Source organism: Hemiscyllium ocellatum, chromosome 19, assembly GCF_020745735.1.
Source record: "Hemiscyllium ocellatum isolate sHemOce1 chromosome 19, sHemOce1.pat.X.cur, whole genome shotgun sequence".
In the NCBI taxonomy this organism is placed as follows: Eukaryota; Metazoa; Chordata; class Chondrichthyes; order Orectolobiformes; family Hemiscylliidae; genus Hemiscyllium; species Hemiscyllium ocellatum.
In genome coordinates this window covers 63,635,388-63,661,717 of record NC_083419.1, presented here as the reverse complement: position 1 = coordinate 63,661,717, position 26,330 = coordinate 63,635,388, and the positions used below count along the sequence as shown (strand labels likewise).

The 26,330-nt window shown below is 39.3% G+C and overlaps 1 protein-coding gene across 1 annotated transcript in view; it reads left to right on the top strand.

The window, feature by feature from the left end:
• si:ch211-1e14.1 (UPF0606 protein KIAA1549) overlaps positions 1 to 26,023 on the top strand; it is a 257,773-nt gene extending 231,750 nt beyond the window's left edge. Inside the window, exons 19-20 of the mRNA XM_060839554.1 lie at positions 17,030 to 17,190; positions 21,789 to 26,023. Coding sequence (XP_060695537.1) covers positions 17,030 to 17,190; positions 21,789 to 22,040 — 413 coding nt within the window. The 3' untranslated portion in view covers positions 22,041 to 26,023. The remainder of the gene's footprint in view (positions 1 to 17,029; positions 17,191 to 21,788) is intronic.
• The last annotated feature ends 307 nt before the right edge of the window (positions 26,024 to 26,330 follow it).

Sequence of the window (26,330 nt, the reverse complement as noted above, 5' to 3'; positions counted from 1 at the left end):
CAAGACTCCTTTGCAGGAGTAGCTCAATGTAGTGTCTTAGGCTCAACCATCTTTAGCTGCTTCATCAATGATCTTCCCTTAATCATAAAGTCAGAAGTGGGAATATTTGATTATTGAATAATCCTCAACACCATTCATGTCTCCTCAGATACTGAAGCAGTTCAAACATAGCAAGACTTGGACAATGTCTAGGTTTGGGCTGACGCATGAAAGTAACATTCCCACGACATAATGCCAAGCATTTATCATCTCCAACAGGAAAGAATCTAACCATTGACCATCAACATTCAATGACATTATCATCATTAAAATCTTGGACTTTATCATTGACCAGAAACTGAAATACACATGGTGGCTGCAAGAGCAGGTTTGAGGCTAGGATACCTGCAGCAAAGTTCAGTCCTGACTCCCTTCAACCTGTCCACCATCTACAAGGTGTAAGTTAGGAGTGTGATGAAATATTCTCCACTCTCCTTGATGAGTATAGCTGAAGCAAAGCAATAAACTAGACACCATCCAGGACAAAGCATCTGGATGCAATCACTCCCTCCACCATTGACACTAACAGCAATTTGTACCATTAGCACGATTCAGTACAGCAACTCATCTATGTTCCTTCGAGATCCCCTTCCAAAACTGCAACCACTACTATCTAGAAGAACAAGACCACCAGATAAACTGGAACACCTGCAAGTTTCCCTTTTGCCATTTGCAAATGGTTAGATATGTGTTGGTCTTCCTTCAGTATTGCTGGGTCAAAATCCTGGAACTTCTCCCCTCTTTTTGGTGTACATGCACCAAATGGATTGAGGCAGTTCAAGGAGATAGCTTTCCACACAACCTCAGTGGGCAAATAGAGATGAACAATAAATGCTTGCCAGCCAGTGAAGTCCACATCCCTTGAATAAATTTTTAAAAAACAAACATGATTCAATGGAAATAATGCATGCTGAGTAAGTGAGCAAGTAAATGATGGATGGAATATAATGTGGAGGTTGTTCAGTACAGTCAAAGTAATGGAGGTGTTGAAAATTCCTTAAATTGAGAGAGATTGACAAATGTTGATGTCTGAAGTGCCTAATTTCCATCTTCATTCTTCATTGAAAGCAGATGTGCAGCACATAATCAGAAGGACAAATGGTATGTTGGTCTTTATCATAAGAGGACTGGGATGTATGGGTGGGGAGAGGGATTGTGTTGAGAGCAGGGAGATATTGGGGGTAGAACATGTGAAATGCTAATAGATATCAAGATTCAGAAGAATTTGGATGCCTTTTTTCTGTACACTAGCACAGAACATCGGTATGCAGGTAACATCAAGCAATTAACAAGGCAATTAACAATAATTGCTTTGTTAAATTTCTTTGTGGAATATGGGGTACATTTGTACATAATGTTGGGTACATAAGAGTAAGGAATATTTGGAGGTTTTAGTGAGGCAACATCTGGAGCACAAAGCAGTTTGAAATGCTTTTATCCTGAGGAAGCATATCTTGCTTTTAGAAGAGGTGCAATGAAGTTACGAGCGAGTCGTGAGAGGAGAGATTGAGTAGGACATGTTCTGTCATACTGAACTAGAATATAGAATAATATGAGCCAATTTAGTTGAATCTTATAAAATAATTTGAGGACTTGACAGTAGTCGATGCTGAAAGTTTGTTTTCCCTTGTTGAAGCTTCCAAAACTAGGATCAAAATCTCAGGATTTGGGTCAGTAATTTAGGACTTGGGAGAAATTTATTCACTGAAGATTGTAAACTTTTAGAATTTTCTACCTGAGTACCATGGGATACTAAGTTATTGAGTATATTCAAGCTGACAAAATTAGATTATTGACCACAGAGGAAATTGGGAATCTTGGGGATTGTGGAGTCTGGACTTCTCGTGATTTTCATAGAACCCCTACAGTGTGGAAAAGCCATTCACCCAAATAGGTCAATACCGACCCTCTGAAGACCATCCCACCCTATGTGCCATCCAAACCTCTCCAAAAAATCATTTTTCCTTATCCAAGGAGGACAACCCCAGCTTCTCTAATCTATATATTTAACTAAATCCCTGGAACCATTCTTTCAAATCTTTTATGCATCCTTTCTAAAGTCTAAACATCCTTCCTAAATTATGATGCCTAGTATTGTACATAATATTCCAGTTAGAGGCCAAGGCAGCATTTAAGATTCTTCATGAATTTTTTGACATGAATGTTCCACATTGCCCATTTCCGCTGAATAAATATGCTAAATAAACATTATTGTCAGGTTGGGATAAACTTTGCAGGCGACACAAATGTTACCAGCATTGCTACTGGCAGAAGATCTATACCTATTTCTTTTATCATAAAGTCTAAGATTGTGTGTGTCTTTTAACTGTTTTCTCAACCTGTCCTGCTACAATTTACGTACATATGTTTCCAAATACCTCTGTACTATTTCATATTGATTCACTCCATTCTTTCTGCCAAAATGTGTCACTTCGTATTTCTCTGAACAAAATTTGATATGTCACATGGCTGCCTATACCACCAGCCTGCCTGTCACCTTGATGTATATTACAATCCTCATGTGCCACAATTTTTCCAAATTTTGTTTCATCTGCACATTTTGAAATTGTGTCCTGTGCACTCAAATAAATGTCATCAAGTCAAGTGTATCTTCACATATTTCCCAAGGATACATGATATACTCACAACAACAGCATTACTTTCATCAATATTTTGTTACCTCATAACCTTTGATTTTCAATTTCAAATTCCTATGTCCTTTATCAATCTTAATAACCACACTGTGTGTTTAAATCGTGCACTTAGAAACCCAATTCAGACTTATTGCATTCCCTCTTTGTCTGACCCCACTTGAACGCTTACTCATTTTTCTTTGGGAACTGTCCAATCCATTGTGCATCTTGTTTCTACATTATAGTACTGCATTTTGGATTCCAGCCTGTATATAGTTAATTTAGACATTCCCCACAGTACTATCAAATTGTTTTATGAGATCTTTGGTCACGACTCTGTTTGGGCACATTCTGGCCTGTATAGGTGCCCAGAAATCTAAAGCTCTTCCATCTCTCCAAACATATGTTTATCTACTCAAACTTCCTATTCCAGTGCTCAATGGCACATGTCATGGAAATTGCTACCTTTCCAGGACCATTTGGCTGATTTCATTCCTAGCCATCCAAGATCTGTTTGAAGGGCCTTACCCATCTTTCTACCTAATGTTGATAGTGATATTTTAGATGACCTTTATCTGTTCATCCTCCTCCCCTCAAAATGAGATGCAGATGCTCGATGATGTTACTGACATTGGCATGAATGAGACAACTTACCATCCTGGAATTATATCTGTGGCTACATAACTAACTGTCTATACCCTAACCACAGACTCCGATGTTGTTAGCTTTAAAGGTTTGTGTGTAAAACAATTTCTTATAACTTTGATCTGGTTTCTTGTGAATGTGGGCCCAAATGGGATTGGTTACTAATCTGCTGCTGATACAGAGGGTGCAGGGACATTTCTGTAAGATAAGGGATGTTTCAAGTAGATTTGAGCTGAAATACATTACCTGTTTGGAATCCAGAAGGATTTACCATGTGTTTAACTTGATAATGATAGGTGATCCATTACTAATAACAACCAGGCTTCAAGTACAAAGTCTTAAGTTTACCAACTTCACATTTTGTTCTAAAATGCTCCTGTGAACTCCTTTGGAATTTCTTACTGTGTTCACTGCTATATAAATAGAGCGTATCATTTGTCCTTTAAAACAGTTCAATATATGAGAGGTATTTTTTCATACCTGAGGCATATGATAAGGTGTTAGGCAACACATCAAATACTTAATTTCTAGAAAACACAGTGTTAAAAAATCATCGGAAAAATTGAAAGTATGTCATCAATGGCTATGGAAAATAACTTGAGAAGACTTGAATTTGTGAAGGTGCCTTTGAGTGAACTTGTGTTTAATGGATTGGGTCTGAGCAAACTAAGTTTGAGATAAATATTTATAAGTTAGGTACTTGATATTATCTATCCTTGTGTCAACTTAGTGTTTTACTTAATTTGCAGTGAATATATGAGAGTTTCAAGGGAGGTACAGAAGGTCTCTCCTCTACATTCTTGAACTCTCAACCTCATCTGGCTTTGCTTATTTTATTTGCATTCCAAGTTTGTTTAACTGTTTAACCACTCATGTTTGCTGTGAGGCAGTTACGTTTTTATGTAATAATATTTTACAGCTCCAGGAACCAGGCTTTTGGCTAACAGGTTCATGTTGATGTTTATGTTTCAAGTGAGCCTTTTCCCAAATTGGTTTATTTCACCTTTTCAACATATTGGTCTATTCCCTGTCTCTCATATACTTATTTAACTCTTTTAAATGCACCAATGCTACTAGCTTCAACTTTTCCATGTGGTAGTGAGTTCTACGTTCTTGGCATTAAAAATTAAAGGGAAAGCATTTATTGCACCTGAACAGAACATTATCAGATTTTACAAAACAAAATAAAGAACTGCAGACACTGGAAATCTGAAATGAAAACAGAAATTTCTGGATAAGCTCAGCAGGTCTGGCAGCATCTGTGGTGAGAAAGCAGAGTTAAGGTTTTGAGTCCAGTGACCCTTCTTCAGAACTAGTCGTAGCTAGGAAAAGATGGTATATATGCTGAAGACAAGCGTTAGATGAGGGTAAAGGATGGGGATAAGTAGAGATGGAGCCCGGAGGGCCGAAAGACATTTTGGCAAACAAATGGATAAGGAGAAAAGCTGATCATGGGGACCGTAAGTAGCTGAAAATGGGTTGGCTGTACTGAAAGCACCCCATGTGATGACAAGGTGTAAGGGTGGATAAAGGATATGGAAGAAGGTTCTAATATTAGTGAAAAATAAAGAATTGCAGATGCTGGGAATCAGAAACAAAGTCAGAAATTGCTGGAAAAACCCCAGTGGGTCTGCCAGCATCTGTGGAATAAAGCACGTTTTGCTTCGAGTCTGATTAATTTGACCATTGAATTATATCCAGAATGCAACGCCTGGCACTTACCTTTAAAATAAGAAAAAGTTAGCCTCTAGGCAACATTCTTCACATGTTTTGGGGGAACTTGGTCTGGTTTTTAACAAACTGGAGGCTTTTGTTGGGATTAAAATCTCTAATTCCAGGTTCTGTTTGGGATTATTGGACTCAAAGGCAGTGAGGGGTGAGTGTTGCTGTTTTTCATTTCGTGTGTTGAATTTGTCTGTGTTTAAACAGGGTGTGCCTTGTATAATAATGGATCTTTCAGTCGCTAAGAGTTTCCTGAGGGTGGAAGAAATCACTTCTGGTGTTTTACAGAAAGTAAGTAAGGCAACGCCTTCGGAATTGGCAAACAAATTGAAGCTGGAGTTGCCTGCGTCTGTGAGGAAAGGGGAAAATAATTGCAGCAATAGATCCACATTTACAATTGCCAGGAATGCAATTAGAATAATTGAAAATTGCCAAAATTCAATTGCAAATGAAGCAGCTTCAATTAAAAGCAATGGAAAGGGAAAATGAAAAATATAGAACACCCCTGGCAGAACAAAAAGAAAGACAGAAGGAAATGAAACAGTTTGAATGACAATTAAACACTGTGGGAAAAGCTAAGGAAGGGATGACCTTACGGGAAGAAAGGGAGAAGGAGAGAGTTTTTGAACTTCAGAAGTTGAAACTGAAGACTCCAAAGTCGACTTAACATGGTGGAAATAGAGGTGAAAGGTAGGAGTAGTGATGAGGACAGTAATGGAGAACAATCACATCGTAACCAATGGCCTGGTGGAAATCTGTTGAAATATGTCCAAAGTTGCCATGGTTTGATAAGAAGGATGTGGATGCCTTTTTCATTTCATTTGAGAAAGTGGCTGGATAAATGAAATGGCCAGTGACCATGTGGGTACTGTTGATCCAAACAAAGTTGGTAGGTAGACCGAGAGATGATGAGGTGAGGAATACCATCTCGAGTTATATAAGCTAGCACCAGAGGCCTACAGATAACATATTAGAAATCTAAAGAGGGAACCTGGTTAAATATGCGTTGAATTTGAAAAGATCAAACAAAGTAATTGAAAAAAAAATAGCATTGAAAGTAGATCAAACATGTGATGTTCTTATTTATTTTTGGAGGAGTTTAAAAATTCACTTCCTGAAGTACTGAGAACTTGTGTGGAAAAACAAAGAGTTAAAGACTGCAAGATTAGTGGTAGAAATAGCAGATGATTGAGTTGGTTCATAAATCAAAGTTTAGTTTTTGACATCAATTCAATCTGTGAGGGATAGAAATTGGGGAAAAGAGAAATCCTCAGCTGGTAAGGAAAGATGAGATCTCATTGAAGATAGTAAAGATAATTTACCACAGGATAAAAAAGCAAATTCACGAGGGGGAACGAGAAATAAAAAAGCTGAGGTATTTTCATTGTAATAAAGTAGGCCACTTGAAGTTGCAGTATTGGTGGTTTAGAAAAAGCACTGGGAAGACGATGTGGGAAAACAAGAGAAGCCAGTGAATTTTGTTGAAGTGGTAAAGGAGACACAGCCAAAAAGCTGCAAAAGAATATGCAGCCTGATGAGGGGTTGGTTGAGAAGAAAGTGCCAGATCTCTCTTTAAAGAATTTACCTCCATGGGTAAGGCTTAGCTCATGTGTACCAGGAAGAGTAGGTAAAGAGAGTAAAATTTTAAGAACTACAGGAGCAAGTTAATCTTTGGTGAGGTGTGTCGAAATATGTGATTGGAAAGAGTATTACCAGGAGAAGTAATAGTATGTGGAATTCATGGTGAGAAGAGCAGTGTGTCCCATCATATGAAGTGAGGTTGAAGAGTCTAAGGAAAAGTGGTGAAACGATCATAGGAGTGATAGAGAAATTCTTGGTTCCGGAAATACAGTTTATCCCTGGTAATGATATAGCTGGATCACAGGAGTGCTGCCTACTGTGGTTTAAAAGCCAGTGGAAAATCAGGTAACTGAGGTGTTTATAGGAAGTATATGCTGGGATTTTTCCTGGCTGTTTGGTAACAAGGTCACAAAGCAACAGGTTGAAGCAGGAGGAGAAATCACTGATTAAAGATAAGGATGTTACAGTTCAATGATCAGAAACAGTGTTTGATCAAATGATTGAGAGAAAACAGCAGGTTTGGGGGGGGGGGGGCAAAGAGTTTTTAGTTCCAAAAAATGAACCAAATTACAATGAAAAGATGAACAACTGAAACTGTTGTATCAAATAGCATAAACAGAAGGGAGATCTGAATGTATCGCAGAATGTTACTATCTTAAAAATTAATCTTGATGAGGGAATGGAGACCATCACATATTCACGTAGATGAGAAATAGGCAGAAGTTCATCAAGTTGTATTACCAATGAGTTATAGGAAGGAATTGTTGCGGGTAGTCCATGAATTACCAGTAGATCATTCAGGAGTAAGAAAAGCTCAAACCAAAATACAAAAACATTTTTATTGGCCTGGACTGCAAAAGGATGTGACATACTTTTGCCAGACATGTCACACATCTCAGGTAATCTGAAAACCTCAGGCAGTGATAAAACCAGCCCCCTTGGTACACATTCCGCATTGTGTACCCAATCTTTTCGCACGAATCTTAATTGATTGCGTAGGACCCCAACTAAAACAAAAATTGGGAATCTGTATTTGTTGACCATAATGTATGTGTCTACTAGATTTCCAGAGGCCATTCCATTGCACAGTATCGTGGCTAAAAGAATTGTAGAAGAGGTTATTCAAATTTTTTACCAGATGCAGACTACCCACAGAAATACAATCGGAAAAAAGGTCAAAGTTTACATCAAAGTTATTCAAAGAAATTATAGTCTAAGAATAAGTTAATTCCAATCCACTACATGCTATCTAGAATCACACAGAACATTAGAACGGTGACTTCAAACTTTAAAGATCATGTTGAGGGCTTAGCTGTCAAGACTATCCAGAGGATCGGGATAAAGGAATTCCACGTGTATTTTTGGCAATTAGAGATGTACCTAATGCAACAAGTAAAATCAATCAATTTGAATTAGCTTTTGGGCATCAGATGAGAGGACCACTGAAATTAATTAAGGAGAAATTGGTGAGTCAAAGTTCACAGACCACACATTTGAAGATGGACAAATGGTCCCAAGGGAATGTGAAAACAAAATTTGTCAGGGAGTTTCCCATACTATCAACGAAGAGGGAGGTACTACAATTCCTGTTTTTTTTTGTCAGAAGTTCATACTGAATTTTAGCAGTGTGATTGTTCCACTGACTGACTTGTTGGAGAAGTGCAGAGAATTTCAGTGGACAAAGGAATGTCAGCAAGCATTCGATGGCATGAAAGCTGTGTTAACTACAGCCCCAGTCTTAGCCACACCTAATTATGCAAAGCCATTCAGAGTGACTATTGATTCGAGTGATGTGGGTGTCAATGCTGTACTCTTGCAAGAAGATAAGATATACATGCATTTATAAAGACTGGGTTTGATTAGGAATAGTCAACATGGCTTTGGGCATGGGAGACGATGCCTCACAAATTTGTTAGACTTCGTTGATGAAGTGACCAGGAAGGTTGACAAGGGCAGGGCGGTAGACATAGGCCTCACTGAAATCCATACAGACTTTGATAAGGTTCCACATGGTAGGCTGCTCTGGAAAGTCAGTTTGCATGGAACCCAGGGGGAGCTTGCAAATTGGATACACAATTGGCTTGATGGTAGAAAGCAAAGGGTGATAGTGGAAGGATGCTTGTTAGACTGGAGACCTGTGACTGGTGGAGTGCCTCAAGAGTTGGTACTGGGCCCATTGCTGTTTGTTATCTATTTCAATGATTTGGATGAGAATGTCAAGGCATGATTAGTAAGTTTGCAGATGACACTAAAATAGGCGGTTTCATGGACAGTGAGGAAGTTTATCAGAAATTGCAACAGGACCTTGACCAGCTGGGGAAGTGGGCTGAGAAATGGCAAATGGAATTTAATATAGATAAGTGCGAGGTCTTGCATTTTGGAAAGTCAAATCAAGGTAGAGTTCTACAGTGAATTGTAGGGCCTTAAGGAGTGTATTGGAACAAAGGGACCTTGGAGTTCAGGTGCACGGTTGTCTGAAATTGGAATCACAGGGTAGTAAAGACGACTTTTGGCACACTGACCTTCATCAGTCAGGATTTGGAAGAGCCAGTATTAGACTAGGGTGAATAAAATTAAAAATCACACAACACCAGGCTATTGTCCAACAAGTTTATTTGAAAGCACTAGTTTTCAAAGCACTGCTTCTTCATCAGGTAGAAGCAGAGCTTCAAAAACTAGTGCTTCCAACTAAACCTGTTGGACTATAGCCTGGTGTTGTGATTTTTAACTTCATTAGTCAGCAGTGAGTATAGAAGTTGGGAAATTATGTTACAGTTATGCAGGATGTTGGTGACGCTGCACTTGGAGTATTGTGTTCAGTTTTAGTCATCTTGCTATAGGAAAGGTGTTATTAAACTGAAGAGTGTAGAAGAAATTTATAAGGATGATGCCAGGACTCAACAGCCTGAGTTATAGGGAGAGGTTAGACAAGCTAGGACTTTTTCTTTAGAGCGCAGGAGACTGAGGGGGGATTTTATAGAAATGTATAAGATCATGAGAGGCATGGAGAGAGAAAATGCATTCAGTCTTTTTTCCTATAGATAGGGAATCCAGAACTAGAGGGCATCAATTTAAGGTTAGACGGGAAAAAATAAAAGGGAACTTGAGGGGCAACTTTGTTTGTACAGATGGTAGTACGAGTGGAATGAACTGCCAGAAGAAGTGGTTGAAGCCGATATCTTAACAATATTTAAAAGGCATTTGGACAAATACATGGATAGTCAAAAAGTTTAGAAGGATGTGGGCCAAAGACAGGGAAATAGAATTAGCGTGGATGGATATTTTGGTCAGCTGGACCAGTTTGGGCTAAAGGGCCAGTCTCCATGCTATAGAACTATGTTTTTCAATTACTCTAAGATGATGAGAAGATAGAAAGACCTATCCAGAAAATTGAAAAATCATCAACAGAAATGTTCCACAATTGAGAAGGAGACCTTGAGTTTAGTGTTGCCGTTGCAACATTTTAGCATTTACATTGCCAGTAATATATCTGAGACAATTGTATATACTGATCATAACCCCTTAAAGTTGGAAAATTTAAGGAAATAGTACCAGAATGTTTAAGTGGAGCTTATTACTGCAGCCATTCCATTTTAATATTATACACATATTGCGTTGTTGTGACTTTGGTGAAGGAAGACGGAGGCATTTGGTGGCGGGAAAGTGTGTGGACTGAAATGGACTGTAGTAATGAATGTTTGTATGCTTGGAATCCATGTAATATATATGTATTGTAATGTACTAATAGCATAAGGATAAAGATTTTTAAAATGTTTTTTTATAAGGGAGAAGGTATGATGATATTGTGGCTTTGAGTTGTATTTTGTCCTGGATTTTTTTTAAGAAGAGATTTTGAGCCGGAGTGGTCTGCTTCAAGCCAATAAAGTAAACAGATGGTGAGGCATTGTGCTTTTTTTTAAAGTTAGAACAAGAGAAGGTGGGCAGCACGGTGGCACAGTGGTTAGCACTGCTGCCTCACAGTGCCAGAGACCCGGGTTCATTTCCCGACTCGGGCGACTGACTGTGTGGAGTTTGCACATTCTCCCTGTGTCTGCGTGGGTTTCCTCCGGGTACTCCAGTTTCCTCCCACAGTCCAAAGATGTGCAGTTCAGGTGAATTGGCCATGCTAAATTGCCCGTATGTTAGATATGGGGTAAATGTAGGGGTATGGGTGGGTGGTGGGTTGGTGTGGACTTGTTGGACCGAAGGGTCTGTTTCCACACTGTAAGTAATCTAATCTAATCTAATCAGAAGCAGCATGAATGAGTGGTGTCAAGCTCCCACAGAACCAGGATTTTTAGTTTCACTTTCAGCAGCTGTTGGGTTTGTGAAAGCTGCTACATCTCTCTTTCTCTCCTTTTGCTACAGCTAAAAGCCTTGGTTCTCTTCCTGCTGCATGTGAAACAACCTATTTTACTAAATTTGTCTTTGCTGATGGTGCACTTGCAGGATGTCACTGTATTGGTTGTTATTTTGTTAAATATTTCGATAGAGTTACAGTTAAGCCAAATTTTTCTTTTAGATTTAGTTTATCTGTAATTTAACAATCATGTATGAATAAAGTGTGTTTTGCTTCAAGTCTGATCATTTAACCAATCGAATTGCACCTGGAATGCAATGCATGATACTTGTCTTTAAAGTAAGAAAACGTTAGACTGTAGGAATCTCCTTGATAAGTTTTGAGGGGGTTGGTCTGAATTATAACACTTTGGATAGGGATGCTGTTGGTTTGAAAGTGAGTACTGGGAGGGAAGATGAGGGCTGAGGGCAGAAGTGCTGGAAATGAGTCAGACACAGCTAAGAGCCCTGTCAACCATGGTGGAGGGGAATCCTTGGGGAAAGGGTATACATTTCAGAGACAGCCCCTGCAGAATGGGCTATCAGCAGAACAGAAACGACAAAGAAACTAGAGTCTTTACTGGAAGCAGGGTGTGAAAATGTATCGTGCAGGTAACTGTGAGAATCAATAGATTTGCAATGGATATCAATGTCCAGCTTATCTCCAGAGATGAAAACGAGAGATGTTGAGAAAGGGAAGGCAGATGAATCAGTTGACGGTGAGTGTGGAGTGGAAATTGGAAGCAAAATTTATAAATTTTTCAATTTTCTGGGTGAGAGAGGGAAGTAGCACCAAACTGATAATGTCATTGATATGCCGGAAGAGGAGTTGTGGAAAGGACCAGAGTAAATGGCAGCACCCAGAGTAAATGGCAGCACCCATAGGAACGGTGATGATTTTGGGGTCCGAGATCCTAGCTCCCTGAAAGTGGCATCACAAGAGAAAAACCTAGTATAAATGTTGTCACATCAAGTTGCAGATGTGTTCAATTTTCATTAGTCCACATTTGGAATATCATGTGCAGTTCTGGTCACCACATTATAGGAAGGATGTGGAGGCTTTGGAGGGGATACAAAAGAGGTTTAGCAGAATATTGTCTGAATAAGAGTGTCTTAGCTATAAGGAGAGGTTGAACAAACTTGGATTGTTTTCACTAAGCGTCGGAGGCTCAGGGGAAATTGACAGAAGTATATAAAATTATGAGAGGCATGGACAGGGTGGACAATCAGAGTCTTTTTTTTCCCAAGAGTGGAAATGTAAAATACAAAGGGGGCATAGATGTATACAGAGAAGGGGAATGTTTAGAAGAGATGTGCGAAGAAAGATTTTACAGTGGGATGATAGGTACCAGGAATGTGCCGCCAGAGGAGGTAGAAGAAGCATATATGTTTGTAAAGTTTAATAGCTGTTTAGGGAGACACATGACAGGCAGGGAATAGAGGGCTAGAAAACATGTGCAGGCAGATGGGTTTAGTTTAGAATTGGCATCATGATCAGTACACACATGGTGGGCTGAAGGTCCTGTTCCTATGTTGTACTGTTCTATGTATCTACATCCATAAAAAATGACCCCAAGATACCAGTTGCCTGCTGCCTCAACACAGCACTTTGATCCCTGGCCAACACTTCTGTCATTCCTGATGAAGGGCTTTTGCCTGCTCCTCACATGCTGCCACTCTAAATCTTGACTTCAGTCAGGCCTACTTCGTCTTGTATAGTAGAGGAGATTTTGAAAAGAAGCAGCTGCCATGTCTCACGCTCTTAGCAGATTCTTATCTGTTCTGCCAAAAAGTACAAAGGATGATGAGTAGTTAATATGTCACTCCTCGGTATTAACACTTTGAGACACACATACACCAGTGTTCTTTTTCCACTAATAAAATTATGTTTGGAAGATGACAAAAGTCTAATCTAGCAATATTGTCAATACTTGAGGTATCATTGCTTGAAATAAGATTTTCAAAAATGTTTATGTTCAATTGGGTTGAATTAGATGAAGCACAGCTTTAAATTGTAGCTGTTGCACAAACTGCAATGAATGAGAATACCATAAAAGTGAGAGGCAAAGAAATCATGAATGTTTGGGTAGAGAGGGTTAAGCATAAACATAAAAGTGAAATACTGCAGATCCTGAAAATGTGAAGTAAAAACAGAAAGTGCTAGAGAAACCCAGCAGGTCTAGCAACATCTGTGGAGAGATGAACAGAGATATCATCTTGAGTCCAGTATGATTTCTTCTGAATTCAGTTTGTGGATATTTGTTTGCAGAAAATGACTCACTTTGTGCTTCTACTTCTTGCCAGTCCTATTCTGCTTTTCCCTATGGAAATGAAGATGAAGTATGAATTGAACTTTTCAAATTCCATTTGAATTCAACTAAAATATGAGATCTGCAGTGCTATCTATTATGTTAGATTAGGAGAAAATCTCTATATCAGCTATGATTTTTTAAAAATTCTTTTAAGGGATGTGGGAGTTGTTGGCTAGCTAGCATATATTGCCTGTCCCAAGTTGCCTCTTGAGAAGGTGGTAGTGAGCTGCCTTCCTGAACTCTTTTAGGTTCAACCACAATGCTGTCAGGGAGAGAATTCTAGGATTCTTAACTGTACTCTGGGCAACGAGAGAAGGGTAATAAATGCTGGCCTAGCCAGAGAAACCAACATACCATGAGTGAATAAAAAATCTCATCCAGGCAATGAGGAGTACTCCATCACAGTCCTGACTTGTGCCATGGAGAAGGTGAACAGGCTTTGAGAACTCAGGAGATGAGTTACTCAGTGCAATATTCCTAGCCTGTGATCTACACCTGTAGTCACTATATTTATATGGCGAATTTTGTTGAATTTCTGGTCAATGGTGACCCTTAGGATGCTGGTAGTGGAGGATTCAGTGATGGTAATACTACTAAATGTCATGGGGCATTAATTCGATTGTCTCTTATTGGTGACGTTCATTGCCTGGCATCAGTATGGCGCAAATGTTATTTTCCACTTGTCACCCCAGGCTGAGATAATATCCAGGTCTTCTACGTTTCAACTGCTTAAGTATCTGAGGAGTTGCAAATGGTGCTAAGTATTGTACAATCCATTAAGTCTGCTTCCCTCGTCCTTTCAAGTTGTGTAATTCTCATCTTATCGCACTATATTCATTCCCCCCCCCTTGGTTCATTTGGTCAGTATCATAGAATCATAGACTCCCTACAGTGTGGAAACAGACGCTTCGGCCCAACAAGTCCACACCGACCCTCCAAAGAGTAACCCACCCAGACCCATTCCCCGACCCTATTACTCTACATTTACCCCTGACTAATGCACCTAACCTACACATCACTGATCACTATGGGCAATTTAGCATGACCAGTTCACCTAACCTGTACATCTTTGGATTGTGGGAGGAAACCCACGCCGACATGGGAAGAATGTGCAAACTCCACACAGTCGCCCGAGGCTGAAATCAAACCCAGGTCCCTGGTGCTGTGAGGTAGCAATGCTAACCTCTGAACCACTGTGCCACCCCCAAAGCCACCATGCCACTCCCAAGTATCTTAAATGTCTCTGATTACTGTCTCTCCTGCCGGTGAAAAGCTGCTTTTACCTTATTTGTTCCAACAAAAGTGTAAATAATTTTGGAAATTTCTATTCAATTTCTTCTCCGTCTTTTGCCCTTCCTCCTGTCATATCTCTATAAAACAAAAAGTCTCTCCTCCAGAGCCTTGTTTCAATAAATTTCCTCTGCAGCTACCCCAAACTTTTGGCATCCTGCTTAAAGTGTGGTACCCAGTAATGGACATCTAAGACCTAGCTAATGACTTATATAAGTTTAACATTTCTTCCTTGCTTTTGTACTCTACCTTTATAAAGGCCAAGAAGCATTCTGCTTTTTCTAAGTTCTCTGCTCGACTAGTCCAGCCACCCTCAAAGGTTAGTCGAATTCCTGGGCATCTGTTGTTACTATTCTTTTCAGAGATGAGAATTTTTTAGTTTAGATTAGATTACTTACAGTGTGGAAACAGGCGCTTCGGCCCAACAAGTCCACACCGACCTGCCGAAGCGCAACCCACCCATACCCACTCCCCTACATTTACCCCTTCACCTAACACTACGGGCAATTTAGTAAGACCAATTCACCTGACCTGCACATTTTTGGACTGTGGGAGGAAACCGGAGCACTCGGAGGAAACCCACACAGACACGGGGAGACTGTGCAAACTCCACACAGTCAGTAGCCTGAGACGGGAATTGAACCCAGGTCTCTGGTGCTGTGAGGCAGCTGTGATAAATACCTCTTTTTGGTAAGCATTCCTCGTGTTGAATGCCAGAACTTTGTGAAAATAACAAGTTGTAATATTCCGGGATATAGAAAGTTCCAAGAATTGTTAGGTGGCAACATTCATTCAACTCTGACCGGCAATATGGAGGGGCTTATTGCAAGGATTTTAATAGGTCACACAGGACAATTCAGTGGGTTAGCTGAAGATACATTTCCAAGGGGCACGGTTGATAAAAGAATCAGAAACAATGCAGACTCCATTTTTAGAAGTTCAGCAGTTAGGTGTACTGTTGGAAAGGTTACTGCAGCGAGAAGCCAGGGGAACTTGGATGGCTCTGTACTGTTAGAATAATCTCAGGAAGAAGTTTTAACAATTTGTAAGGAGCTTCAGGACTCAAGAGGTTCTCGAGAGCTGAAAAAGTAGGAAGGTAGGCTGTGTTAGGGGCAGTCATGAGAAGAAGAAGCCTGTGTGCTAAATGCTTAGTCCAGCAAATAGGAACATATCCTAAAAGCTTAAAGCAAAACTAAAGCCTGATCCTACAGCAACGTTGCTGGCAAATAATTCATCCTTGGAGACCCAGATCTGACTGAGGAGCTTGACACTAGAATAAGAGAATCATTTCTGATGGCAAATATTCACTTCACGTTTTTCAACAGCAAATTCATTTTAAAAGAATACCATTTTATTGAGAAGTCCTTGCGTTGAGCAAAGCCAGAAAAAAGCACTGTAGCTGCTTTGTAGAGAATTGTTTTTAGTTTTAGATTGTTTCTTTATTGGGTATAAAAAAATAGTGGGGATTAATTGGTTGAAGACTGATTTGTTTGAAAGCAAAGAATAATCTAATTGGGTTAATAAAGAATCTGTTCTTCTTCCACTTGGGTGTGAGAAGGCGCATCATGATGATGGGTGGCTCAGTGTTTTTGTCAAGCTGTTGGAAAGACCAGGCAGTCAACTGAGCAAAAGAGTGAGTGGAAGGGAGAGGGGATGTGTGTATCACTGGTAAGGCCAACATCAGTGGTCATTCAAAATACTCTTGAAAATGACTGAGTTAAAATAGGATCTCACATGATAATGGTATGCAAAGCACTGTTGTAGGCCTTTGATTCACTTTGCATGTACATAATCCAGCAAGCTCATGTTGTTTTGTTACTGTGAACTTCATCCTGTATTACAAATAAATTAATTGAATGCTTAAATTCAAAGGTTGCTTGGTGCTTTGTTACAAATACATTGGTCCACAATATTCACAGTAATAGGACTAGAGCAAGGATAAACTAATGTTTCTACCTACATGAGGTGATATTCAGATTTTCATGTTTCACATAAGTTGGACAAAGTACTATATTTACTAGATTCCTGGTCACAAATAAATTTGAGAACTGTGTGTTTTTGACCACTAGTCTTTAGACAGTTTTGTTTTTTGGCCATTCTCATCCCTGCTCCATTTTAAATATACTGTTTAGTTTACATTGCCTCACCTCCCTTTTCCATCCAAAGTTCATCACATCATCATTCTCTGCTTTAAATTTCAACTATCGTGAATTTGTCCATTTTGCCTCTCCCGCTTTGTTCTTCTGCTACCATCCTTTTTACTCTTCAATATTCAAGTTTCATGGTACTCGCAAAGTTTGAAACAAGCATGAAATTTCTAACTATTCACTTGGCCATGATTAAAATTCGGTTTTTTGATACTTTTAATTTTGTTTTTGATTCATATTTTCACTTGTTTCCTTCTGATGCAGTTCCAAAGAGATTTGTCAATCTATTTTGGCCTTCATTTTTGGTTCCATTTGTTCATAGGAATTCAAGCCTATTCAGTATCACAGAACCGTGTTGACAACAGAATTGGGTCACAGCCAGGTCAGATGCGTTTTGGGAGACCTGGGCACATAGGAGATGCTGGTTGGTCACCTTATGATCCTGAAGATGGACTAATGCATACTGCCACAAACAGAGATACTGTAAGTCGGAAATATTATTTTTCTTTGAAAAAATCTCCTTCAGAACTCGCTGTGATGAAATTCCTAGGTTACTGTTTTTATCGTATGAAATATTGGCTGAAAGTAATATGGTATAGAGATTACTGCAGCTCACGAAGAATGGGAAGGAGATAGAGCTGCACAACAGTCCAACTCATCCATGCCGATCGAACATCCTGAATTAATCTAGTCCCATTTCCCAACATTTGGCCCATAACCCTCTAAATCCTTCCTAATCATATACCCTAACATATGCTTTTTAAATGTTGCAATTGTACCACCCTACACCACTTCCCTCAGGCAGCTTTTTCCAGACACACCACCGTCTGCATGAAAACGTTGCCCTTTCAGTCCCCGCTCAATTTTTCCCTTCTCAACTTAAACCTATGCCCTCTAGTTTTGGACTTTGCTAACCTGGAGAAAAGACTTTGGCTAGTTGCTGCAAGATCACATAGGATAGGGTTGGATGGAACATTGCAGAGCTGGGGATATAGATAAAGTACTGGAGAGTCAGTGTGATATGGAGAAAGTACTGAAGAACTAGTAGACAGAAGATATACTGGAATCCCTGGGCAGGAAGAGGCTGAATCTACATTTGTGGCTGCTGTAGAGATATGAGATGGCCACTGCACATGTGCGGTGTGGAGTGGAGGCTGCTTTAGAGATATGAATATGAAGCAGGAATAGTGCAGAGATGGCTATATAGAGTGGTAATGCTTCAGATCAGGATATGGAGATGGCCATAAAGAGTTGGGCATTGCAAAAATGGAAATATGGATCTGGGGTTTCATGGAAAGTGGGGATACATAGTTGGGATGCTATAACAATGGGGATAAGTATTGGAGGTGGGGTAAGGAATAGGAACATTGTGGAGAGGGGAAGTACAGAGCGTGAGCCCCCCCAGTGACAGGAATGCAATTAAGAGACGGAGATCCAGAATAGAGCTACTGAATTTCTATATTATCAATTGTATTCTGCAGAAAGGCGCCGAGCACGAATGGTATTTTTGGTCTATGATTGTTGAACTAACACAGGTGCATGGAGATTAGAGAAAATCCAGCTGTGCAAACCCAACATTTAAAAATACCCAGTCGTATCTTTGGTTTGAGTTGTACTATATTGGGAGTTGGGCCAGGCCTGTTCCTAATTTAGACTGGGGTGGAAAGTATGGCTTCATGGATCTGTGGACAAGCACCCCATGATCCTTCTGTTCCTCTGAACTTCCTTGGTATCCTGCCATTCAATTGAGTGCTCCATTGTCTTGTTACTACTTCCAAAATTCATCACCTCACACTTATCAGGGTTAAATTACATCTGCCAATGATTTACTCATCTGAGCAAAGAGGGGCCATGAAAAAGCACTCGTGGGCAAGATGAGGGAGAATCCCAAGGTATTCTACAAGTATATCAAGGGGAAGAGAATAACCAGGGAAAGAGTAGGGACCATTAGGGACCAAGGGGGAAAATCTGTCTCTGTTATTTCCGCCATCATCTTCCACAACAGCCTGGATTGGGGATTTGTCTACTTTTAAACCCTCAATCTGATGAAGAATTTCACTCTCCATCTTCTTGAATTTTGTACTTGCATGTTGTGGTTCTGTTCGCCGAGCTGGGAATTTGTGTTGAGATGTTTCGTCCCCTGTGAAGCACTTCTGTGATGTTTTCTCCGGCATTTATAGTGATTTGTACCTGCTGCTTCCGGTTGTCAGTTCCAGCTGTCCGCTGCAGTGGCCGGTATATTGGGTCCAGGTTGATGTGCTTATTGATTGAATCTGTGGATGAGTGCCATACCTCTAGGAATTCCCTGGCTGTTCTCTGTTTGGCTTGTCCTATAATAGTAGTGTTGTCCCAGTCGAACTCCTGTTGCTTGTCATCTGAGTGTGTGACTACTAAGGATAGCTGGTCATGTCGCTTCGTGGCTAGTTGGTGTTCATGGATGCGAACCAGTAGCTGTCGTCCTGTTTGTCCTACCATGCATCAAAAACATTTCTGAACTGACAGCCAGACTACTGCGACCACTAGGACTCATAACAACAGCCACTCTCAGACAACCAGGACGAAGGACCCGATACCCAGCATGAGCAAAATCAATGTAGTGTACAAAATCCCATGCAAGGACTGCACAAAACACTACATAGGAATTCCTAGAGGCATGGCACTCATCCACAGATTCAATCAATAAGCGCATCGACCTGGACCCAATATACCGGCCACTGCAGCAGACAGCTGGAACTGACAACCGGAAGCGGCAGGTACTAATCACTATAAATGCCGGAGGAAACATCACAAAAGTGTTTCACAGGAGGCTCCCAAGCACTGAGGATGTCACCTAGACAGGGGACGAAAAGTCTGCAACACAAATTCCCAGCTCGGCGAACACAACCACAACAACGAGCACCTGAGCTACAAATCTTCTCTGTACTTGCATCCTTCTACTCCAAGTAAGGACAGATGTGAAGTAATCTTTTATCACTTAATGTCCTCTGCCTTCAAGAACAGATTTCCCCCTTGGTCCCTAATGGGCCCTACTCTTTCCCTGGTTATTCTCTTTCCTTTGATATACTTGTACAATATCTTGGGAAGCTCCCTTATCTTGCCTGCCAGCATTTTTCATGGCCCCTCTTTGTCCTCTAATTGTTTTCTTGAGATACCCTGCACTTTCTGTACACTTCTTATTGCTTCCGTTGTTTTGCTCCCTTTGTTCCTGTTGTACATTTCTTTTTTCGTTTTTACCCAGTTCTGAATATTCCAGGATGTCCAATTAATGTGACAATTAGTTTTTTTTAAAAGTATTTTTAATAGCTTTTTTTCAGTTCACTCCTTTCTTTGTTAAGCAACCAGATACCTAACTGCTGCTATCATCCTATTTCACTTCAGAGATTTGTGTTCTCTAACATCAGTTTTAAATATCGATCCTTGGTCTTTTCTCATTGATGCATTTTGTTGAATGTACGTTATCCTAAACTGGCTTAATATTGGTATGGCTCTGAATGGATATTGTTGCTGAAACCTTTTTTTTATTTTTTTCAATATTTTCACTAAAAAAAAGTCATATGCATTGCCTTAACAAGAATGAGAGTTGCTGCAGCTCAGGCACTTTTTAATGACTGTTCTGATCTTTTTAGTTTGCCAACTTCCAGGTAACATTTACTCCCACTCCCACATGAAAACTTATGAACCTTTCTGCAGTTGAGATTGCAGAGGTTTGCATAAAATACATCATAAAGATATTAAGTTTAATGTTCCTGGCATTTTTCAGTGATTGTTTTTTCTGAAATTCTATGTTCCATGTCAATTTTTTAAAAATATTATGTTCACCTGAATAATATTTTCCATCTTAAAGTCTTACTCAATTCTAAACTCACAAAACTGGCATCTGGCTTTATGTGATTGCCCAACCAATTCAGCAGTCCAATTAGTCTGCAATTCCTTCATTTCAGCTTTGGAAGCTACGGAGTCTTTTCATGAAGTACTACTTTGACTAATTTCAGTGGGGCTAACTTTTTTTTAAGTAAAATTGCTCTACAAAGTTACGATCCATCCAGCTGTGTTGATCAGTAAGAACAGAAGAATAAATTGGGGGTGGGAAGGAATGGGTTCTGTGACAGCAGGGATACAGCTGTTAAGACTCTGTCAAAGTTCTACAGTGGTCATTACTGCCTTGAAGTTCACAACCCAAAAATTTAAGTTCATGACCCCACTTGAGATCCAGACCCCTGCTTTAGGAGGCCCTACTCCATAGGCATCATTTGGGCCACGAACACATTTATTTAACTTGCATAGCATTCCCACTTAGTTTTGAGCATCTTCTGGAGGGAAATGAAGTACCTTCCTTTTGAGCTTCTGCAAATACGACTTCCGTACTCACTTATTGTAGTCGTCCTTTAGGACTGATGTCTCATTTTGATCATCATAGCTGGTCCCTTCTTTCAATCTAACAATAGCAACAGTCTGATCCAAGTTACTTGCAAATTATGGCTATAGAATTACTTGGTTCCTCACACCTTTCTGTAATTCATTTAGCATCTGCAAATTTGTAATACATAGAACACAACCTTGAAGAGGACTGTACAGTCTTTATTTTTCTATCTTTACCAATAGCTTTCCTGGGCACCTCCATTCTTTAAATTTCTGTCTATGACAAACATTGTCTCCAATTGAAAATGATTTCCATTGGCAATAAATTATGTCTTCGAGTTTGCCAAATTCTTTCTGATTTCAGTTTTAATGAAAGTTTTTCTGCCTGAGTGCAGTGCATTCGGATACTCAAAAAGAAACTAGAGCTAATTATAGTTTCTTCCTGAGGTGGGTGGTTCTGAAAGCTTGCCAGTAACCACTGAATCATTTTTAATCAAGAGTTAGTTGCTTTTGGGTGAGGTAGGATAGAATGAGTTTTAATAGCATTCAAAATACTTGGCAATCTAATACTGTCACTTTAGACCAATAGTGAAATCCGAGTTTGAAAGTCTGAGCTAATTCTTGGGTTAATCTTCGATAGAGCTGAAGTGGCAACCCAATGCGTGATTTGTTTCAAGGATGTAACTCCATGCAATTACCATTTTGTTATGTTTTGTATTTAGTCAAATACTCGAGAGCACCTGGAATATGTCTCCCCACATTTTCAAATGCAGAGGACAGCACTCCGTGACCCTTCAGCAGCAGCTTTGCATATGCAGCATAGTAATGCTCAACACCCTGGAGTAAGCTTTGGCTCCACTTGCACAGAAGACCTCATGCCTGGGCAGTCCTCTACATCACTCATCAAAGCTATCCGGGAAGAACTTCTTAGACTCTCGCAAAAACAGTCAGCATTTCAGAACCTTCACAGCTGATCTTAGCAAGGAGGAGCTCTGAGTGATTTGCTTCCCATGGAAGTCAAAAGGCAATCTGGAATATAGCCCTGAAGAAGGGGCACTGTAGGGTAGGTAATACTATTGACATGCAAGAATGTCCAGCACAACCACAGTTTTTTTTTATCAATGTGCTTCCAATAAAGCTTTCACCTTTTTTTCAATTGATTGGTGATACTCTTCCAGTCTGTGAACTGAATCCATCATTGAGTGGAGATTGCACATTATTTTTGTTATGAAGAAAGGGAAAGAGCTGGAGCTTCTCCTGCACTAGCTAGATATTGCGAAAACCTCCTAACGTCATTAAATTGTAAACATCACCAGCAAGCACAAGCTAAGACTAACATTCCCTTGAATGCAGTCATCCCTTATCTAGGTCATATCACAGTTCTACCTAACCCCTTAAAGCCTATTGAATTCTAGATTGTTAAATGGGGAAGGTTAAGGGAAAGGATGGGAGGAGGGAACGAATTCACAAGATTTTGAGAGAAGGATGTATTGATCAATGGCAATAGAAAAGAAAGTGGCAAGACCTGAAGAGATGAGTTCCAGAGCTAGAATGCAGGGTGATGAAGCAATGAACAGTTAGCCTTGGATAGTTGATCTTTGGGTTTTTTTAAATGTGTAATAAATGCAGAATAGAAATTGATTCTGAGCATGTAGGTCAATGAGTATTTGATAGTTGTGATCATATTATTAAAGATGACTTTTTACATTAAGTAATCAACTTGAAAAGACACTCGACTCTGTAATTTGGACCAAGAGGGGATCAGAATCAGATCAATGATTACATCATGCTAAGCTTAAGACTTTAGAGACTGACAGAGGAGATCAAAGTCCACAAGATATAAAAGGTTATGCAGTTGTTTAGTGCTGAGAAAAACTATGAATATTAAATTTGATGTAAAATTTCTCAATTGAAGTGCATCTTTAAGGTGGCTATTAGATTATATATTGACTCTGATAGGGAATATGGTGCAGAAAATAACTTGACATTCTGTCCTATCTGTAGGAAAGGGGAATTTGGAGCAAATTAGTTTGGTTGAATTCCTTTGCACAACTCTACAGCAATAAACTAGGTAATTGTAATTGTAAATAATTGTTGGTCTTCACCGATCAAACCTTGACTGCATTTTAAAATTGTTCTTCTATTGCGAAGACTAAATGCAGAATCATATCACACTTCATTGTGAATTCTCATTGTTAGCCACATAGTATCACTGTACATTAATCAATTCCTGCATGTAGTTTGGTCCATGACCATTTCTACTTAAAAGAAAGCCGAGTACTGTGGATGCTGGAAGTCTTAAATTCTGTAAGTACCTAGCAGATCAAGTAGTATCTATGGAGAGAGAAGCAGGAATAAACATTTTAGGTGACATTAATTCTGTTTCCCTGTCATAGGGTATCACGCAATCTGCTATTTCCAGCATTTCCGGCTTGAGTTACCACTTCTCTTAGCAGAGTAAGTTGAAAATTACTTGATCACATGATTAGATGAATTACAAGGTTATACTGGGTGGAGTCCAGTAATCCTACTGATGTTCCTTCACAATCATTGAAAGCTGTAACAGATTTGCTGAAATGACTATGATCAGGGTTATTCTTTAGGATTTCTTTGGATGAATTCTTTCCACATGAGATTCCATAATTTTTACAAATATGTTGAAGATATATTTCTGTGTCGCTCTCCATTAATAGGTGGTCTTTTTGTTAGTATGTACATGCACCATGGTTTTGTTCTGTTATCAGCAAATTGTTTGTTTGTCAACATAAACACTCAATGCATGGTATGGTTCAGACACTGTCTTATAGCATTTAATGGAGTTGACAAGGATCACCTTTATTCTGGGTTAAGTGCAATGTGAGTACTTAACTGGTCAGCAGACGGCCTTCCCAAGGTTGGAAGTCCCACCTGCCTAGCTGGCTGCTACATGAATGGCAGTGTCACCTGGGAGGCAGCAACTGCTGCCTGGTCAATGTCCACCTAAGGACTGAAAAATAAACTGCAAAATAATAGATTTTATCCAAGTCATCTGGATCTAAACCCATTGTAAAATCACTGATGAAATTTCTGAATTACAATCAGTATTATCCTCCTCTGTATTGCTTTTATAGGACAACGGTCCCTCTCGCAACCAATAAACTATTTTCTGCTTTGCAAATGACATCAATAGTTACAGGGAAAAGGAGGAGTGCTGGTAATATCACTGAACTGGTTACTCCAAGTCCCAAACAGATGCTCTGGAAATATAGATATGAAACCCACTACATCGGCTAGTGTAATTTCAATTCAATTAATGAAATCTGGAATTGAAAGCTGATCGCAGTGATGACAGCGATCATCGAACATTTCAAAAATCCATTTGGTTCACTAATGCCCTTTAGGGAGTTAAGTCATCCTTACCCAGTCTGATCTACACATGTTTCCAGACCTGCAGTGATGTATTGAGTCTTAATTGCCCTCTGAAATGACCTAGCAAAGGTAATTAGGGTTAGACAATAAAATCCTATCTTTGCAAGTGACACATGCCATGAAAGAATAGAGAACAGTAAAGTATTTCATGTAACTATTCATGTTTTGCAATTACATAGCTGTTAAATATCACAACTGGCAGAAATCTTATTTCTGTGGTGGTTGCTCACAGAACATAATGAACTTCACTTTGTTGTGTGGAGAATTTATACGTTTTGGAGTTTTATTGTCGGAGATGTTGGCTGGCCCAACTTTTTTTGTATGTGATTTGAGTTAGATTTTCTTGTATTTATTTTGCTGATGGTTCTCCATGTTTTACAATGTATTTTCTACTCTGCATGTTTCATACTGGCATCAATTAAATAGCAATGTTTTGCCTCATTTATACTCTACCATGTAATGTTACAGTGTTCTTGCACAGATCCAGTACATTTGAAGGTGTTGTAATGGCCATGGTATCATTTCATGCAAATATATGTTTATCTATTGAAGGTTACTTGCTGCAAAATAGTCCCCAGATGATTTAAAAATTGTAATTGACATGATATTAAGACAGATCAAGAAAGCCTCATATTTGACTATTTGGTTTCTGTTCACTTAACAGATCTTAGCAAAGAGCACCATTTGGGTGGGTGCCATAATGGACCTGTGTTCCTCAGTTATGGCAGTGATTGAGGAATCTAAGTCCTGATCTCACAGACTGAGGAAAGTCTCTGGATGAACTCCATTGTCTAGAAATTTAAAAGCATTCTTACAAAAACTAGTGGTTAGGGAAGATATCTGAGACAAATGCAAATGAAACCATAGCACAATCAGAAATCAGCAAAAAGAAGTGGCAAAATGAGTAACATTGCCAATACTTCATTTGTTTAAGCCCTAACCCTTTATGGTGACCTATAATTCAGTGTAAATTGTCATAATCTAAACTGCCACCTGTTAAGAATGTATAAAGCAGAAATATTTGTCATATGGAAATGTAATTATATACATTGTCCATTGATCCATCACTAACATATTTCATATCATTAACTATTGAAATATCCCTCATCTAGAAGTTTTCAGGGCTTTGTGTGGTCACATTTGCATATTACTGAGAGATCTCCGGTCTTGGTGAATGTGAAGATCGCAGAGCATCCCAAGAAGAGGTATTGTTCAATCTCTCAACATCACAAAGATATCTATTATTAATCACTAATAGATTCATGGTAGTGAAAATAGAAGAGCTTTGTTCCTTGTTTAAATTGCCACTATTTGTGAGAGAATTCTGAATGTAAAATGTATTGGTAACTTCTTTATGACTTTGACAAAGTAATAGAATATGTTGCATTGTACATTTGGGCTCCAGGTGATGGATTAGAGATCTGGGACCAGTGTACCGTTCACTACAGCCACCAGGAGTTTGAACATAATTCCAATCGTATCACAATTTATTTACTGTTGCCTATGTTTTTCAAATAAATGTGTTTATTCACTATGGTAAAGAGAAGAACATTAAGCCTTTACCTTTTCTTTTACTGAAAACATAATAAAAACAGAGGCTCCAACAGATGGCCCAGGGAGTTAAGGAGGCAGGGCCACTGAGCCAAGCAAATCATCCAAATTTGCTTCTTCTATGAGCAGTTGTTAGTGATAGAAATACCTAACTAAGCTTTCACTCTTGAGAGATAGATTGGAGAGGAGAACATTCCCATTTGTGCTGCCCATCTGATGATAACTGCTGAAAATATACACACCTCAATGTTGAATGAAAACAATTTGACTTAACTTTAATGTCTTTTGTAGTTGGTTAGCCTATT